We start from the raw sequence: 19,436 nt of genomic DNA, 5'->3' as shown, positions 1-19,436 counted from the left end.
ACCTTTGTGGGAGGGGGAGGGAGGACCCTTTCAGGCCCGCCTCTTTCTTAACAAGCTCTCCACAACAAGCTCTCCTACAACCTTCAAAAATAACCAACAATGAAGGCTTTTTCCCTTTTTAAACTCTAGGGACACAGTGTTTCCTCTTCCCCCAGCAGGGCAGCTGGCTTCAACCAAGAAAGAGGGTCAAAAGTCACCTTGGATAACCATCTGTCCAAACAGAAATACCCTAACCCCAAGTTACTGAATCAGAGAAAAAGGCTGGGCTAGTGCAGAGAATCACCTAGAAGCCTAGTTAACACAACGCGGAGCTCCCCCTCCTGAATTCCTCATTCAGTTGGTCCGGGATGGGGCCTAAGCCATGGCATTTCTAACAAGTTCCCAGGTGATGCTGACGCTGATGGTCTGGGCACTGATGTCATGTCTACTACTTGCCCCTTCACATTTCTTTCCATGCATCATTTTTGCCCAAAGGGACAGACATTCTCCTAAAAATATATTAATAACCTCATGTGAAGACACTATACTTCTATTCCTAAGATCTCTGAGCCCTACCACATCTATGAGCTCCATTTGCTCTAATGGATTCCTATTTGGTTAGGAGTAAAGAGAGTTGATGGGTCAAGGGCAATAAACAAAGGCCATCACTGGGTTTGTAGGCTGCTTGTCTTCCAGTTCAGGGGTCCTGAGATCACACTGCCTCCCCAGCTCAGGTCCTCGTAATACTGTGAGCTGCCTACAGCTCAGAGACTGGCTGCTGCAACTCAACACTGGCCACATTACTTGCAGGGAGCTGAAGGGACAGGTGGCCCCCAGGACTGAGTGGGAGGAGACCAACTCATCCTCTGAACAGAGGTAGCAGAGAAAGGTAGAGTTAAAAGGAAATCCTTGGTAACCAGCATAACTGCTTTTTTGGAAGAGTTGGTTTGGGGACTTCTGAGGCTAACTTAGCACATTGGAGGCAATAAATAAATAGTTCTTGAAATAATGGTGGTGCTTTATGGAAAATATTCTAAGGAAAGTTAGAATCTTATTGCTGATTAACTGACAAGCTATTGCAAAAACAGATTACTGTAATTAGGGAAACAGAGAAGTAACAAGGATAAATTCTTGTCGGTGCGGCTGTAAATTCCTTAAAAGCAAGAATGTTATGGTAATTTTCTGTCCCATAGTAGTAGCTTAACAAATGTTTATAGAATTGAATGGGGCACAAGGAAGCTAGTTTGGCTCAGGTGTTCCTAATTGACCAGGTGGCTCACGTGCATAGAGTGTTCCTGGGAGTCATGGCTGTTTCTGCACTAAGGATGGAGAGCCTGGTTGAGTCTGGGTGTGTGGTTATAAAAAAGATTTTGTTTTTGTATTTTTTAAATTAGCTACTGAAGGGAACCAAGAGCACAACACAGGTTTTCTGGCAGCAGAAACCCCGCAGGCTATGTCAGCGAGTAAAACACATGTGACCAAAAAACTGTCGACAAGTCAGATATTTTTATAGCTTGACATTCGGCCACAGGGCCAGGACAAAGGAGACAATGAATGGGTCACATATTCTGTGTTGCCTCCGTTAAGCACCACATGGAATACAGCTGTGGACTCCTGGCACCCGGCAAGAACAGGCAGGTCAAGCCAAAGTCCCTTAGCTTGATAATAAAGAAACTGCTGCCAGAATGGCCAGTGCAGCTGTGATCTAGCAATCCACTCCTCTGAACCTGATGATGGGCTATGGATGTGGGTACACAAGCGGATCATGACAGTGACACAACAATGACACTAAGGCCGATTCTATCCAACACAGTGATCAACCAGATGATCAGCAAGCTTGAGCACCTGCTCCTGGGTGCCAGGCACTGAGCTTAGTGCTGGTCCTGGGAAATGAGGGAGGCCACATGGTCCCTCCCTCCACTGAGGGAGACCAACAAGAAGTACAGCTGTGGCCCTTTTGTTACCGCATTGCAATTCCAGAAATACCTCCATTCTCTGTGGACAGGAAGGGGACGACAATGATTACCCCTCTTAAATAGCTGTGGCAGCCCTAAAGCTCAGGACCTGACCTTTCAGTTCCCCTTAAAGAAACACGTAGAAACAAGTAGATGCTCTCCACTCAGCATTTCAAAACAGGATATAAATACTCAACGAAAGAACACATTATCTTAGGATTCCCTAGTGAAAACTGAAAAACAAGGTAGACAGAAAAAATTCCAAAGCTGTGGTCTCATACCGTGGAGAAATCTAGAGCTGTTAGGAAGAAAAATATTTCTCATGTTGGAAACTTCAGAGAAATACTTCTTTGCACCTCAGCACAATGGGGAAAAGAAATGATACCCACACAAGTCCAGTCAAAAAGGCTTAGCAAACTCCTCACCCCTCACTCTCCAAAACCTCACTTTCAAAAGAGGATTATCTCTTCAAACTCAGGCTGTCGGGGGATAAACACACAGTCACATTTAATAGAAGCAAGCACTGAGAAATGATCCTGGTAGTCCCGCGTGCAAAACATTTCAAGGAAAGTAATCCCCCTTTGCCCAGATCACTCTTTCCTGGCTCGAAACCTGACGGACAATTTTGCAGCTCATTTCTAACCCTTGAAAATAAAGCTATTCTGACCACGGCTCCCCGCCACAGGGCCCTGTTCTGCTAGAACAGCGTCCCTTGCATCAGCCAGCAGGCTCCCACTGCACAGGCTGCTGTATGTGCCCAACGTGTGAAGCCGTGTACAACTGCACAAGCCACATATCACTGTCTATGGAAAGGAGGGGCTGACTCCAAAAACCTTGGAAACTTCTTTCACTCCCCTTCTGCTCTGCCTTACCAAGCCCTCTCACAGAAAGCCATTGTGCAGGCTCAAGAGGGAAATAAAAGAAGGGCGGACTTTTTCCATGCTCCCCTGCAGACTACAAGGTGATGTAAAAGCACAGCAGCCACCCCCCATCAGCTCCGAAGAAGTGCCGGCCTCAGGGGGCCCCACCGACACTGGCTTCTCACTCCGCTTCGCACTGGGCAGCATTGTCCAATAATGAGCTGAACTCAATCGCTTGCCGTGTATTTTGCAGCACAACTAATCCCTTATATTTGTGCTTTTCACCCACATGTCTTTTACTGTTTGCTCTAAGGAAGAAAAAGCCTCACCTTCAAAGCAACCTACACCTTTTCTGAGCCCTGTGGCTCTCTGGCCTCCTTCATTGTAGACCAAGTCTGACCACTGCAGGTGCATCCATTGGTCTCCCCCCAGTATTCTTGAGCTTTCTAGGGGCCAGCGGTTTAAAGGTGAGAACAGTGATGCTATCAGGCGCTGATCCTCACCTCAGCTGAGCCCTCAGACAGCTCGATGTTTATAATAATTCTTAATATGCGTGCTTACGGGTCCCTTGGCTTCCTCAGCAAGGCAGGCATCTGCTCCGAGTCCTTTAAAAGCAGAATTTTTTCAACCTTGTTAAGGTTGGCAAAAGGTAGCCGAACCAGATATCACTGTTCTTCCGACCCCGTGATTGCTTCCTGACGAAGATGGATTCCTGCCACCCTTCACTAATCAATTTGGTTAAACCACCAGGCACAGGGAACACGAGAGCAACCGCTTTCTCCTCCTACACCTATTCATCACCACCTATCCACCACACCTCAGACCACTGCCTCTTCCAACCTCTACTCCTTCCCCAAGAAGCATGAAAAGAGAAGCAATCAACTTACACAGGCTGACGCAGAGTTCTTAGAATGTATTTTTGTTCACCTGAAAAATAAAACTTTTAAAAAATATACAGGACTTTTTGAGTACAGGTATATCTTAAATGGCTGAATTATAAATAATGTCTCTGGTCAGGCTCACAGCTAGAGCTGGAGCTAATGTCCCAATTCCAGTGAAGGCTTTAGAGAGTCAGGAGGCCAGCAGCTGGACCCACGAGTGGTCTCTCTAGACTCTTTGATCCATCTCAAAGTGGATTAAACAGTCCAGAATGCAGGGGTCAGGGTGGGGACAGGGGACTGGACTCCCAGATGTTCTCCTGCAAGTTCAAAGGATTCTTGAAATAAGAGATCAATTTACAAATTATTAAAATATAGGACTAAAAATCCACACAATAAATATAAATTACAGGCTATTATTGAAGTTATAAAGTGGCATTTTATGTTTCTTCTCCCAAGCCCTCACCAAAAATTTTAAAAGGCCTCAGAGGCTTCCTAATAACCAGTCAAGTCAGCTGCTTAGAAATCTCCAGCCAAGACACCTTGGGGGTGCTACCAGCCTGCCCCTAGGCTATGACAGCTCAGCTGCTATTATCTTGCCCACAACAGGACATGGCTTAAAGCAAGGCTGTTGTCCTGTAAACTTGGATCAGGGTTAACTAGAGTGGAAGCCAGAAAACTGGAGAGACAAATTGTTTCAGGACTCAGGTGGATAAGTTTCTGTTGTTGTTTTTAAAGTGCCTCATTTCCCAAAAAGGAAACACTAAGGGTTTTGATATCTTGTCACTACCCACACTCAACTGCCTAAAAGCAAGCGGTGGAAGGAAATGGAATCCAAATTGAGGATGTATAATTCTTGGTGCCCCAGAGCTGGGTATGCACATGTCATTTCTCTTGACGTTTCTCATCTCAATAAAGTTATAGGCTGCATATACGTAAGGTTTATTAGGAGAGGTAAAGACAAGAAGATTTAACCTTCTCATGGCTGGTCTCTTATCTGTCTATCAAAACACAATCCTGAGTTTGAAGCCTACATTTCAGCCTTTCAGGTTCTACGACAACTCAAAACCAGAGGACGTGCTCAAAGCTCTAGTTTCACAACAGATTTCATCCTAATCACAGGGCTACGCTGTCACTATAGGCTCAGGGAAGAGGGAATGTGAAGGTGATTACTGGGACAGGACAAGATCTTGAAGAGAAGAAAAAAAAATATTGAAAAAAAGATAAAACACTTGCGAGCCACTGTACTTACAAAAGGTTTGCTCTTCCTAAAAACTCTGAGGAGAAGGCCAAAGATTGAAGAAAGAGACATTGCTCTTTCCCTTCCTTCTTCCCTGGCCCATATCCAGATACTTAGGCTGCAACAGGAAGCCTCTTAGGTGGGGGCACTAGGGTGGGAAGAGTAGGCGATCAGTACATCTCCCACCCTCCTTAAACTGCTTCTACTTCTCCAAAGATTTTCCATTGTTCTTTCAACAAGTCTAGGAATAATTATACTCTTTTGTGTCATAAACCTATCTCTCTCAAATAGGAGGGGGAAAAGGGGAAAGAGTGAGTAATGAAAACGTGTTTGTGTCCTTCTGGCTAGTTGCACTTGGGGGCCAGCAAATAGCCCCTGCTTGACCCCCATCAGTCAGTAGCTACCCAGCGTGTGGGAGGATACATGTAGTTCTATGTAATTATAGCTTCTAGTGCATATGTCAACAACTATATACAGGGATCTATAAATTAAATGCATCTGTGGCCACTGCAACTAGGTTGACATACCTGAGCTCCACTACTTTTGGTGCCCTCCTCCTTGCGAGAGCTTCTTCGGCTTATTAAAGAAGAGCCCCTACAGCTCCCTCCTCCTGAGTCTTGGGGGAAAGCTCGAGTCACCCCTGCACACAGGATACAGAAGAGCAAGCGGCGCAGAAGGGTGCGGCGCTGGGATCTCCCCACCCCTCCCCCCTCCCCCTTATGGCTCAGGGCCCTGGTGCAGCACGGTCCTGGGAAGACCAAAACCCGAGAGCAGCCCCCGGAGAATCGTGGTCTGTTGGCTGAAGATCGGGCTGCAGGCCCCTCGCCCCTGGGGCGAGCCGCGATCGTCGAGGGAAGGGAGGCTTTCACTCCCGTGGGGGTCACTCCTGCGGGCTTCCCGCCTGGTCCGGCTGCAAAGTCCTGCCTCCGGGCTTGGGGAGGATGGTTTCCGGCCGCCCGTGGCTCGGAGGGGTTCAACGACTCCTGGGCGCCGCCGCTGCTTCCTCCTCGTCCTCCTCGGCCCCCTGCGGCTGCTCCAGCGGCCCGGCCAGGGGGCTGTCGGCAGAGGGCTCCGGAAGCACGGGCCGCGCCGCCTGCAGTGGGGGCGCGTCGCGCGGCGCCTCGCGGCGGGACGACCCCGTAGTGTTGGGTCCCGCCGCTGCCACCGCCCCCGAAGTCCCGGACGGGCCAGTGGCGTTGGAGCCGCTGGGGGGCGGGCCCGCGGCTCCCCCCGAGGTCCCGGCGCCCACCGGCTGCCAGATGAGGCTGTAGTAGACGGCGAGCACGATGGCGGCCAGCGACACGGAGAGCACGTAGGCGAACACGGTGGCGAGCCGGACCCACTTCTTGTTGGTCTTGGCCGCCATCTTCGCCTTCTTGTCCCCGGTGTAGGTGGCCGGCTTGCCCCGCTCGGCCGGGGCCGCGTCGCGCTCCTTCATGGGGGGACCCCGGCCTTTGCCCCGGTGCTCCACGGCCCCGGCTGGAGGGGGCCTGGCGGCCTGCGAGGACAGAACAAGGGGCGGCCCGGCGCCCTCGGTTCCCCGCCGCTCCACGCTCCGCCGCCGCTCCTCACGCCGCCAGCCCGCAGCCCGCCACCGCGTCGCTGCAGCTGCCGCCGGGGCCTGGACCAGTCACCGCCGCCAGCGCCGCCGCCGCCGCCGACCCGTCAGCTGCTTCCCCGCCGCCGCCACAGCCACAGCCGCCACAGCCGCCCGGCTCCGCGTCCCCATCCGCCGCCGCCGCCGCCGCCGCCTGCCCGGCCGCCGGCTGCTCGGTCTCCTGTGGCCTCGCGGACAGCGCGCTCCGCTCCAGCCGGGCTCCCCCGCCTCGCGCGCCAGCAACAAGGGGCGGGGGAGAGAGCTGCTTGGGGCTGCCTCTTAAAAGGGCGACGCCGGGGTCCGGAAGTGCCGCGCGAGGAGGAGGCGGGCTGCGGGCTGGCGCCGTAAGCCCCTCCGGGACTCCCCGTAAAGAGAGAGTTAACGGAGGCTGGCTCTTAAAAGGGCAACGTCGCCGCAGCCCCGCGCGGGCTGGCGCGGCTAGAGTGGGAGCCCGGGGCGCTTCTTTAAAAGGGGAACGGCGGCGTTTGGGGCGGAGTGCGGAACTGGAAGGGGGACGGGGAGGGGCGGTCCGAGCGCGGAGCTGTCAACTCTAGCACCTCCCCTCTATGCCCTCTCTGTCCGAAGTGACAGGTGGTATAGCAGCAGCGGCTTCCGCTCCCAGGCCTCAGTTTACCCCCAGAAGTAGGGATGATTTCGTGTTGGTGTAATCGGCTCGCGCCCCGCTCCACGTACCCTCCGGGCGGGTCTTCCAGACCCCTTTACACCTAGAGAGCCTGGCTTACGTCCGTCTGGCGTATGCAGCCAAGGAGCCTGGAGCGTGCACTGTAGTCACAGCTGGTCGTGCCCCTTCCCCACCGTTCACCGCATCCGCACCTCCCCCCCCCCCCCCCCGCCTCCCCGCCTCCCCGCCTCCCCGCCTAGGCTTCTCTGCTCTCCTGATTCCCTGTCCCCTTAGAGCCCCGAGTCAGGCTGCCCAGACCAGGTGCTTCCGGAGCTTTTAGGACAGTACATGTGCTGAGCAGGTTCTCCAGACTCGCCTCCCACCTTAGTCCTGAAGTTGGCAACAGGTTCCAGGTCCCGATTTGGGGGATTCAGACTCCTGGGTTTGGGCTTGATTCGGATTCAAGAGGCTGCATTGAACCGGTGGAGCGGCTCCAGGAGCTTTTCCCTTCTCCCATCCTCTCTCGGCTTCAGAGCCTGAACGGTTGTTCCCCTCTGACCCTTCCCATGTGAGGCTTATCCTGCCTTGTTTAGGTGCTGATGACCCCTCGCAAGCTCGGACTCTAAGCAGCTGCTTTCCCCTGTGATTTCTCCCTCCTTCCACCCTCCTCTCTTCTGTTTTCTCTCCTCCCCATTACCTCTCTATAAGGCTTTCTAGAATTTCTGGTTCCCTCCTCCTTGAGTTCGACTTCCTGTGTTCCCAGAGCTGAGTGTGTGGACCACCCGGGTATCTCAATGGATGTGGGAGACTGTGCCTGCAAATGTTGGGGGTGGGGAGAGGACTAGGATCTGATGGAGTTCTGTGGGTAAATCCCACCTCTTGACTCTTGGCTTCAGACTCTGTGGGGCAGGACCCTCTCTGCCTTTTCTACTTGTCTTCCTTCTCCACAGGGACCCTTAGCTTCCAGACACCGTACCTATGAAGAAGCCCCACCCCAACACTGCTGCCCTGCCACCTCAGCTGCACAGAAGCCAGGTGGCTGCCAGAGCTGAGTGTGCTGATCAGTTGCTGGATCTGCAAGCTCAGAACCCAGCCCCTGACTCTCATTCATGAGGCTCAGGTGTGAGTCTATGACTAGCAATGGCCAACTGGATGCTTACTTCCAGAACAGACCACGGTTTTACTTTCTGAGAAATTTTAAAGACATTGAAAGTTTGGAGTGCTTATTTGCCTTCTGCAGACTGATAGGGAAAAGACGACAACTTCTTCCCATCTTGATCCCAGATTGGCCAGAGCCCATCTAGCAGGGCGGCCTATTAAGTCAAAATCCCTGAAGTGTCTCTGGATATTGGACTCTCTTCTCTCCCTTGCTCTCTGGCCCTCCCGGCAGGACCGAGCATACCAGCTATATACCAAGGTGAATTATTCTTTAAGATTCCAGGCGAGACCAGCCCAAAGCCTACTTCCAAACACTTCCTTGAATGCACTCTGAATTTCTTCTGTTGTACATTAAACTTCTTTCTCCCTTCTTGGTTCCCAGTGGAGCAGGAAAACAGCATGCCACTCTTTTTTGTACTAAAGAATATATATACTTGAAGCCCTTATTCAATTCCTTTCAACCTATTCTTCTCTAAACTAAGCAGTGCCAGATTTTTTAACCTGTCATCAATAAGACTTATTTATTATCTGTATTTATATAGTGTCTTTTACCCTAGGAACTCAAAATGCTTTCAGATATAATCGAGCCTGATCTCCCTGGTGCCTGAGCCATTAAGAAACCATTAGTGTATTCCTGTTGCAGGCAACTAAATGGCCCCCTAGTGGCCTGAAAGTGAATATGCTTCTCTAAGTGCCTCTCCTGGACTCAGAGTCAGAACAGAGAATCTAGGCAGCTTGGGGACAGAATGGGCCCAAAAGATTCTTTTTGTGAATACCCTCATGGACTTTAGAACCTCCCCTACAACATCCTCATGGAACACTCTCCAGCGTCAGCTAAAAGACCCTCCATGTTGGTGTTACTGTCTACTCCCTAAGGCAGCCTTTTCAGGCTTTGGAAAAGTTCTGACCAATTCTAACAGCAGTAACATCCACACCTTTATTATGCACCAGGCACCATACTAAGCACTTACATTCTTGCCTCATTTGTCTCACAACAATTACCAGGTAGTTACTATTTCTCTTCACTTTAGAGATGAAATTGCCTCAAAAAAATTTCAAGAACTTGCCCAAGGTCACATAGCTAGATAGAATTCAAACCTGAGTCTTTCTGACTCTAGGGCATCAGATTCTGATCCCTGCTCTACTCAGCCTCATAGGCAGAGCTGAACTTTGCCTCTGGAGCAGATGCTGGGGTACCACCCACATCACCCTCAGGATGAACACATTCTTCTAGCTGCTGGGAGTGTTGGCTGCTGTTGGCTCACAGCTGCCACTGTCCCTGGGAATTGCTCTCAGGCACCAAAGGAAGCTGCATCTCTCTCTTGGCCTACATGACCAATAAATAGTGCCAAGTTGCAACAAAACCCAGCCAGATGTGCCAAGGCCCGCTAGGGAAGGAAGAGGGCTCTGTCCCCAAGGAGTTGCAGAAGTAGCCAGTTACATACTGGCAGAAGCCAGGGAGGATGTATAGGCTGGATCGAGGAGGAGCTGAATATTAAGTTGAATGAGGGGGAGTTTATTGATATGGGAGCACTCCCTGTGAAACAGGACTTAATATCTTGACAAGGATCCTAGGAGACAGGAGAAAGGCAATGGCTCACCAAGGAAATGGAAATGCCAGAACTACCACGGCAGAAGGTGGAGGAGGGTTCAAAAAGCTCAGAGAAATGGGCACGCTCTAGTGCATATTCTACAGAAGGCCAGAAACCCACGTAAGTTCTGCAGGAAGGCCCAGAGGATACTCTGGTTGTCAAAGCAAAGAGGAATCCATTGATGAGAAGCTCAGTTTGGGCTGTCCTCTGTAGGCCAGGGCTGACAGCAAGAGGCCAAAGCAGAACTGGCTCCCTAATAGCAATGGGAATGATAGGACTGGGGAAAAAATAGAAGTTAGAGATTGGCACAACTATGGCAATAAGCAGCAAGTTGGAGTGGCAGTGGGGGTCCTGAAGTAGAACTATGCAGATGGTAATATTGTGTAGCATCCGAGTGTAGCATCCCTGGGTGCTGCTCAGCCTCTATCAGTGGTTCTCAAGATCACTTTACACCCTTGAAAACTGATACCTCCAGAGAGCTTTTGTTTCTGTGGGTTATATCTATTAGTCTCAGCCATGTTAGAAATAAGACTGAGAAATTTGTAAAATATTTATCTGTTCACTTAAATAATTATCCCATTGTATGCTAATATAAATAGCTTATTGTTATGAGAATTTACTAGACTTTATTTAAAAAGTTAGTGCACAGAGTACCTTTTTTACATTTTTGCCAGTCTCTTAAATGTGCCTGTATAGACAACAGCTGGATTCTCACATCTGCTTTGGTTGGCAATATGTTGTTTTTGGTTAAAATATGTGAAGAAAATCCGACCTCATGCTGATATGTAGTTGGAAAAGAGAGGAGCATTTTAATAGCCTTTCCAGCTAATTTGAGGTATTTTTCTTTAATATTACACCAAAACTTAACTAGCAATATTTTCTTAAATGGCAGTTGTAATGTAGACTATGGAACTACATCAGTGAACTTTTTGTACTCAATCACATTAAAGTCTGTTGATCTACTTTGCTTTCTGAATGACTCTTCTTCCCATGCGTGGTTTTGTAACATCCTTCAGTCATTTAGAAAATATTGGTTCATTGAATTATATAGATCTTTCAAATATTGATATAATTCATTATACAATACTGAAAATCATATTTGTTAGTATCATTAGAAAAAGTTTTTTAAGTATTGGGAATCTGTCAAGCTCATGATAGATAGTGCATACAAGTTTCCTAAATTCTAATTTTCATTTGAAAGCTCAAATTGTATCATTGGAAGCAAAAGCTATCAGTTGTTTTCCTCAGAGTTACAGGCTTACTTGGTTTGAATTTGAGAAAAGATCTGCCAGATAACCAAGTCTGAATAACCACAGTTTATCTGTCAGTTATTTTTTCAAGTGAATATGGTGTTCCATGAAAAAAGTGGCTAGTTTAGCTCATAATTTGATCACGTAAGTGTTTTTCCTCAAAAGAACCATTATATTTCTGTGTGTAGTACATTACTTTCCATTTAATTACAGAGAATATTTAAAAAGACATGTATTTAAGGATCATGATTTAAAAAAGATTAACAAATTTCATTGCTTCATTAAGGACATTCTTAAGTGAAACTCTTTCTCCCTTCCTTCCTTCCTTCCTTTCTTTTTCTTTCTTCCTTCCTTCCTTTCTTTTTCTTTCTTTCTTTCTTTCTTTCTTTCTTTCTTTCTTTCTTTCTTTCTTTCTTTCTTTCTTTCTCTCTTTCTCTCTTTCTCTCTTTCTCTCTTTCTCTCTTTCTCTCTTTCTCCTTTCTTTTTTTCACAATGAACTACCAGAACAGTTTATTGCCACTGCCTTGGTTTGTAAAGGTGCCAAAAATTTTATCCAATATTGCTTTTGCAAAATCAGTGCAAATATCAACACCGTTAAAAAGATAAATAACATCTTACTATTATTATGAAAATATTCTGACCTTGTGAAACACCTGAAATGATCTCAGGGACCCCCAGGGATCTGCAGACCACACACAGAATTGCTGAGCTGTAGAAGGAAAAGGAATCAAGAATGAGAGACCAGGTGGTTGATGGCGGTTGCTCCGATAAAATGTCATAATGCCTTGTCTGCTTTCCAGACCCACTCAATCCAGAACCTTTTGACTGACGGAGAGGTTGGGTCCCCAGGAGGAAGGTTGCTGTAATACTATGGCAATACAGTCATGACTTTTCTACTCCTTCCCCAAAAGGGACCATTTACTTGGGTAATGGTACAGTGGGGGAAGCGGAATAGCCAAACATTTTAAGGTCATGCAGTGTCTGAGTTGACATTGATATCTGGAGACCTGAATCATCATCGTGGCTGCCTCGTAGAGTGGCCCTAAATCAAAATATGTACAGGCTCATGGCGTTCTTAAGGAGATAATAAAAAAGAAGCAACATTTCTGAGTACATGACAGCTAAGAGCCTAGAGGTGAGTCCATAAGCCTATAGCAAATGGCTTGATGACTTGGTTTGAGTCCTAGGAAGAGAAATAATGAAAAATTGGGAACAAGAAGAGGCATGTGGATGTATCTATGGGAGTGAACACAAAGTGTAAAGATCTATACATTGCATATTAATGCCCACCAGAAAACATCCACCATGGAGGAGAGACTAAATGACCAAGTAGATAGAATGACTAGGCTAGCTGACATTGGCCAGCCTCTATCATCAAACACGTGTGCTGGCACGATGGAGGCATGAATAAAGCGGCCATTTGGCATAGATGGAAGCTACACATAGGTATATTGTTTATGGTGGCAGGGGTGGGCCCAGTAGAATGGGCTCCTACTCACCAAGGCTGACCTTGTCATTCTTGCTGCCAAATCAACATTGCCAGCAACGATGGCCAATGAAGCTGCTTGGTAATGAGTTGACTGCACTGCACCTCTTCTAATCTGGAAGGGCTGATGATTCATCTTGACTTGAATAAACATGTATTGGTCTTTTTTGGGGGGGTGGTATTTATTTTTATTTACTTATTATGGAGGTGCTGGGGATTGAACCCAGGACCTTGTGCATTTTAAGCATATGCTTTACCACTGAGCTATACCCTCCCCTCTAATCGGCATGTATTCTGGATATGGCTTTCTCTTCCCTGCTAAAGGCCTCAACCAGCACCACTCTCTGAGGGCTTAAAGAGTGTTTGAGTCTCTGACATGGGACCTCACATAACATTATATCAGACTAAGAGTCCTACTTTACAGCAAAAGATTGGGCACATGGTTATAGAATATTCTGGGCCTGTCACATACTTTGCTACCCAATGGTGAATAGCGCTGACAGAGTTTAAGAACAGCCTTTCAAAGGTGCTGCTGAAGCACCATTTTAGAGATGATGGGACACCATGCTCCAGGATGAAGTATGTACCCTATTCAATAACTATAATGCAGTGCTGTGGCTCAGCAGGTAGGATACAGAGGCCCAGGAAACAAAGGGATGAAGTAGGAATAATCCCACTTACCATCACTTCCAGTGATTCTTTTGGGGGAATTTGTGGTTCCTATTCCTACAGTTCTGGGATCTCTGGGTTTAGAGAATCTGGCTCCCAGAGGTGGAACACTTCTACCAGGGCACAGAACAAGAATCCCATAAACTTTAAGTGTGGCCGCTTCCAGCCTTTTGGACTCCTTGTCCAAAAGGAGACCAGCAGGCAAAAAAAAGAAGTCACCTCCTGACGGGGGTACCAGAACCTGATCCTTGGAAAGGGATAGGGCTGCTGCTGCATAATGGGGTCAGAGAAGATTTTGTTTGGCACCCAGGTGATCCTCTAGGGTGTCTCTTGGTACTCCCTTGCACAGTTTTAATAGTAAGTGGACAAATTTGGCAGCATGGTTTCAGAAGAGCATGGAGGTTAGGAGCTCAGATTCCTTGAGAATGAGGACCTGAGTCACCCCACCAGGTAAGCCACCCAGTCTAGGAGAGGTACAAGCTGAAGGAAAAGAGAATTTAGAATTGATAATGTGGCGGGGGGGTGGGGCTGAATATCAGTGTGACACCAAGGCAAGCTGCAGTAGTAGGGGTTATAGTTCATTCTACTTACTTTCCCAGAGAAAGCAATCACCAGAATTCTGGAGGAGCTATTCCCAGGCAGAGTGTGCTTACCATATGATGCAAACAGTTCCAAGCAAAGCGGTGGGGAGAGGTACTACCCATATCCTGCCTCTGGGACCAAGAAGCTTATCCTCACGTTACCAGGAGCATTGGCTGCTGATGGCTCACAGCTGAGTCTCTCCCTGGGCATTGCCTTCAGCTGCGAAAGGGAGCTGTCTTGCCTAACTTTATGAGGGATAATCTGCCTGGTCAATGAGGGGGATTCAAAGGTCCAGCCCTCTTGCCTCAGCTGGGGCCAGCTCTGAAGGATCACCACAATCCCCTCGGGCTCCCCATGGAGGCGTCCTTTGTTGTGACTGCATCCTTGATTAATTTCTTCTTCTACTCAGTCTTGATTCTTTCACTCTCTCAGATGGGTTGTATTGTTTCTGAAAGCACTTTCCGATAAACTTTCTGCAAGCAAGTTTCATAATGTTTCATGAGAAACTTGACCCAAGACAGTCATCTAAGTCACCTAAGATTCCAACCTTTGGGAACCAGGTGAAGTCTCATCTATTTGAAGGTGGACCTCCCAGCCACCTCTGTCTTCTATGCTGGGGTTCCCTGTACCAGTCCTCACAGAGTGTCAGGTGTATACTACATCCTGGCCACCCTCAACCAAATGTCCTCCAGCTTGTGCATTTCTCCACAATAAAGCCCACTAGACTGAAGTCCCTGAGTACATTAGATGTGGTCTGACATGCCAAGAATGAGAATCGGACTAAGTCTTCCTTGGTTCTAGAGCTATGGCTGCACATTGGAACCAAGGTTGAAGCTCTTTAGAAATCCGAACTCCTCACTTCTTCCCCTCTCCCCACCCACCCATCCCAGGTCCTGATTCAGAGGGTCCAGGTGCAACAAGGAATGTGCAGTGTTACTAGAGCTTCTCAGGCAATTCTGATTGACATCAAGATGGAGAATCACTGGGCTCAGTACTCGACTTTAATTCAGCAGCCTAAGAGTCTGTCCGCTTTTTTGGCAGCCTTTTCGTTTGACTCATATGGAGCTGGCTGTCAGCAAAACCCCTCAGTTTTATTCACACATGCTTCTGCTAAGCCGCTACTTCCCCACTCTGTCCTTGTACAGTCGGTGACTTGGAGCCAAGCCCGGATCTCAGTTAAGCCCTGTTCATTTTACCTTGTGAGGTTCAGGCTGTTGTGTTAGCAGGTTAGCATGTTTTGGGAACCTGTATTTCCCAATACATTCCCTGTCCTCACTGGATTCACGAAGTTGAGGGGCTTGTTCATTGTGTCTTTGCCCAGGTCCTGGTGAAAAGGTGGACCAGGATAGCAAGAAGGATGGAAGCAATCAATCAGTTCTGAGGGCATTCCTCATGTGCAATGCTCCATGCCCACCTGGAGAAGGACATCACCTAACTTATTTCCATCACACTTATGAAAACAGGTCCGTTTCATAGACAGAAAAATGGAAGGAGTAATGTACCCAAGGACATCCTGTAGGGGAAGGAGCCAATCCTTTTCCTGCCATCTTCAACGCTCATCTTTAGGTTTGTCACCTTTCAGAGGAAAGTGACAAGTTTGGCCTTTCTGATTGGAAAGAGATTTTTAGAGCCAGAAGGAATCTTGGAAATGATCAAAAGCTTAACAGATCAGAGAGCTCAGGTAACTTGCCAAGCTCTCATAGCAAACCTTTGCTCCGGTTGAGACTAAAATCTGGGCTTCTTAGGGGAGGGTATAGCTCAAGTGGTAGAGCACATGCTTTATATGCACGAGGTCCTAGGTTCAATTCCCAGTACCTCCATTAAAAATATAATTAAATAAATAAACCTAATTACCTCTGCCACCAAAAAAAAATTCTGGGGGAAGGATATAGTTCAAGTGGTAGAGCACGTGCTCAGTATACAAGAGGTCAGGGGTTCAATTCCCAGCACCTCCTCAAGCAGAAGTCAATGAAGAAACCTAATTACCTCCCCCTCATAAAACAAACAATACAAGTGAAAATCTGGGCCTCTTGAGAAGGGATCCAGTGTTCTCGCAGCTTCGCCTACAGGTAAGTTTAATACAAAATGACACTTCAAAGGGAAACACACATGGGACTGATTCTTTTCTGTTTCTAAGTCCCAGATGGTTCCTTCTGTGATTCTAGGAGGGGCTGACATGGGAGAACAGGCAACGGATTTCCTCCTGGGCTTCTGCAGAGAACTCCTGATTGCCTGTCCTTCCAACCTAAGGAGTTAGAACCTCAGCACCTGCCACCAGCCTTGTCCCTGCCTCCATTCACACTTAGCTCTCAGTGTGCAGAGGGTGGCTGCATCCAGAGCCACAGCTAGACATACAGCCAGACTCATGGACAGCTCCTGGTCCTCACTCTCACACCCGCCTCATCAGCTGCGGGGGCTGTAATGGTGTGAAGGTGGTGGGAGGTGTTTGTCCATGATGTGAGCCCTTGTGCTCATGACTTCATGAGTTCAGCCTGCTTCAAGTCTACAACCAGGAGCACCCCTAACTCAGCCTCCCTTGGGAAGGTGGGTCCAGCCCCTGATCCACACAAACTGCTAAAAAAAAAATCCAAAGAGCAAGTCAGTGAAGATTCTTGTGGAAAAAATTGCAATATATACTGAGGAAGAAGTAATAAGAAACTGCATTTCTCCTTTCAGTGTCTGCTAACAAGTAATAATGATAATAACAACAACAACAATAACAACACTATTGAGCTCACATGCAAGCACTGTATTAAGTACTGTATATATATTATATATATATATTTTTTACTTAAGTGTAGTCAGTTTACAAAGTGTCAGTTTCTGGTGTACAGCATAATGCTTCAGTCATACATGAACATATATTCATTTTCATATTCTTTTTCACCATAAGTTACTATAATGTATTGAGTACTTTACCTCCATTATATTATTTCTTATAATGTCCTATGAGGCATAATTATCCCCATTTTATAGGTGAGAAAGTTGAGGCACAGGAAAGTTAAGCATCACCAGATAAACCAGCTAGTAAGCGCCTGGGCTTATAAAGCAGTGAGCCCAGTCTGGCTCCCTGTGCCAGACTAGGAAACAGAACCTTGAGGATGCAACATCTGAGCCTTCTTCATTCTAAAAGTAAACTAGCCATTGGCTGAAGATGCACAACAGGCCTCCAGACTCCTGAACCCCACTGCTTCATCAGACACGTCTTGGCATCAGGTAAGAAACCTACCTAATCTGACTCTTGCTTGGCTGGTAACTGAGTCCCCTGAAGATCTGAGTTCACCTTCCACCACTAAACTTCTCTGACAAACAGTCTGAGAAACCAAAAAGCATGAGGTCCCCACAAAAAGCTGCCAAGTGAGCAAGTGATTTCGAGACCTGCCTCTGGGGCTCCAGCACCGCGTTGCGTGTAATTCTCACTGCCTTCTGTGACCCAAAGCTCGTACGTGCCAAACTCTCCAGCCTCCTCATCTCCACAGTTCACAACTGACAGACCCACTGTGGCTTCCCTGAGGATCTGCTTTCCCAGGATTCCCCGCCTTTCCCCGGATTCCCGGCCTTTCCCCAGGAGGCATGTGCTTTCCAGTACGCCCAGCAGGGGGCATCCTCACCCTTCCACCCTCTTCCCCCTGGAGGTGGGGGGAGGTGAGATTGGCGGACTGTCTGAGGTGCCCTCTACTCAGCTCAGCCCAGGAGCCAATTTCCCAGACTGGGTGTTGTGTGACACTCCTGATTTTCCCTATATTCACTCTACCATTATTTACACAGTATTTTTCTCAGTTCACCTAACTGTATTTTAAAAAACCTAACTGTATTTTTAAAGGGAAAAAAGCCCTCTTTGATGAAGGTTTTCCTGTCTTCCCCCGCTGCATGGATGTTCTGCATTCTAAGGGCTGCTTTGCAGGATGTGGGCAGGAGAGGACAGGCCCCGCTGAAGCTGCAGTTTGGGGATCTCAAGAACTGGATTCAGGCAGTGCCATCTCTGGTTTAGTAAAGATGGGTGAGGTTTTTAGTCTGTGGATTCAGAGCCTCAACCTTCAGAGATTAAAAAGAGTGAAGAGTCCTCAAACCCCTGCCTCCCTGTGGTGCCTTCAGTCCCGTGAAATGGGAGAGCCTGTACCTTCCTCTCCCCATGCTGCAGGAGAGGGAGGGGACTGTCTTTCCAGACCCAAAGTAGAGACAAGGCTGCAGGGCAGACAAGAAGGAGCGACTTGGGTGCAGGAGCAGGGGCAGCTGCAGGTGACAGGTGCACGGGCTTTGGAAAGGGGCAGGGATTTCCCTTGCAAAATCCATTCAAACAGACAGAGAGGGAACCTGATCCCAAGGAGGGAGTTGGAACAGCAGGAGACACCAGAGGGGCCCCCAGAGGGGCCCAAGGCTGGAGGGCTGGGGGAGGAGAGATGAGAGACAGCAGGGCTTAGAGAGGGGGGAGAGGATGAGTCCTGAGGGCAGAGAATTGGAAGCATGGAAGATTCCCAAACTCTTTCCAGGGGCTCAGTCAGGCCTTACTTCAGGCTCCAGCCCCGTGGTCTTAGACTTGTCTTTCTGCGTGTTATTTTTGCGCTAGGAATCCCTCAGCTCCAGCTTCCAGTGGCCCCATCCTCCTGCCTGGGCTGGGACTGGCCAGTAGAGGCAGTTCTAGGGCCTGGGTGAGGGTCCCGTTGTTGTGTTGGGGCGGGAACAAAGGCACATGGTGGGACCTGGGGCAGAAAGCCAGGCCCTGAGAGGGGAAGGAAGTCCTGGGCAGAGCTCCCAGCTCCCCCAGCTGGGTTAAGAAGGGTGATAAGAGCAGATTAGGCAAGAGGAAGTGGGCTGGGCTGAGCTGGGCTGTGACTGAGTCCCTGGGCCTGGCCTGGGACAGGGCAGCATTAGGGCCCTGCACCCTGGGCAACACCCTGAGCTGAGGCCTCTCTGAGCCAGCGAGCAAGCGGGTAGTCCTCCAGTCCCCAAGTGTTCTCCCCCAGGCCACAGCGCAGGGCAGAGGGGGGAGCCTGGCAGGAGAGCACAGGGGGGGCTGGTGGCCAAAGGTTGCTCAAAGCACTTGTTGCTAAAGCGGTTGTCTGTAGAGTGGCGTTGTGTGTAGAGTGGCGGCTGGCCAGTGAGCTTCAGGTCTTGGCCAGGTGCAGAGGGGGGAGTCACTTGTGGTGGGTGAGGGGTGGGATTGCCTCACTTGCGCCTCATTTTCATGGGGAGGAAGCATTGAGAAAGAGGAGTCTAGTGTTCAGTGAACTTTGCTTATTCAAAACAATCCCAGCTGGAACCCGCCCCACCCTCAGCTCCCACCTCCAGGGTGGTCCCAGCCTCTTCTGTCTCTGGGAGAGACCCCTGTGCTCTGGGCCCCACTGCTGTCAGGGTCACTTCCCCTGGTGAACTCCTTGCTCTCTCCTCTAAGTGTCCATTTGGGCAAGAGTAACCCCATCTGGTCCCCACCCACCACTGCATCTGACTACCCCGGGGACTAAGAGGCTCCCGCTCCAAGGCAACCAGGCCTCATGACCTGCCTCTCAGTCCTGAACAGAGAAGGAAGCCCTGAGCAGGAAGTGCTGAGAAACAGGGTGGGGGCGGGGA

At 48.8% G+C, this 19,436-nt stretch overlaps 1 protein-coding gene and 2 non-coding genes across 3 annotated transcripts; 1 reads left to right on the top strand and 2 right to left on the bottom strand.

Annotated features, from left to right (window-relative positions):
- Positions 1 to 3,692: 3,692 nt before the first annotated feature.
- Positions 3,693 to 6,963, bottom strand: INAFM2 (InaF motif containing 2). The gene has a single exon (XM_074365899.1). It carries the CDS (start codon positions 6,348 to 6,350, stop codon positions 5,886 to 5,888), a length of 465 nt encoding a protein of 154 aa, XP_074222000.1. The 5' UTR covers positions 6,351 to 6,963; the 3' UTR covers positions 3,693 to 5,885.
- Positions 6,964 to 12,819: 5,856 nt separating this feature from the next.
- Positions 12,820 to 12,892, bottom strand: TRNAF-AAA (transfer RNA phenylalanine (anticodon AAA)). Its single transcript has one exon. It is a non-coding gene; the product is annotated as a tRNA-Phe (tRNA).
- Positions 12,893 to 15,614: 2,722 nt separating this feature from the next.
- Positions 15,615 to 15,688, top strand: TRNAI-UAU (transfer RNA isoleucine (anticodon UAU)). Its single transcript has one exon. It is a non-coding gene; the product is annotated as a tRNA-Ile (tRNA).
- Positions 15,689 to 19,436: the final 3,748 nt, after the last annotated feature.

The sequence above is a fragment of the Camelus bactrianus genome, chromosome 6 (genome assembly GCF_048773025.1).
Source record: "Camelus bactrianus isolate YW-2024 breed Bactrian camel chromosome 6, ASM4877302v1, whole genome shotgun sequence".
NCBI lineage: Eukaryota > Metazoa > Chordata > Mammalia > Artiodactyla > Camelidae > Camelus > Camelus bactrianus.
The sequence above is the reverse complement of the archived record's forward strand: the minus strand, read 5'-3'. Positions and strand labels throughout refer to the sequence as shown.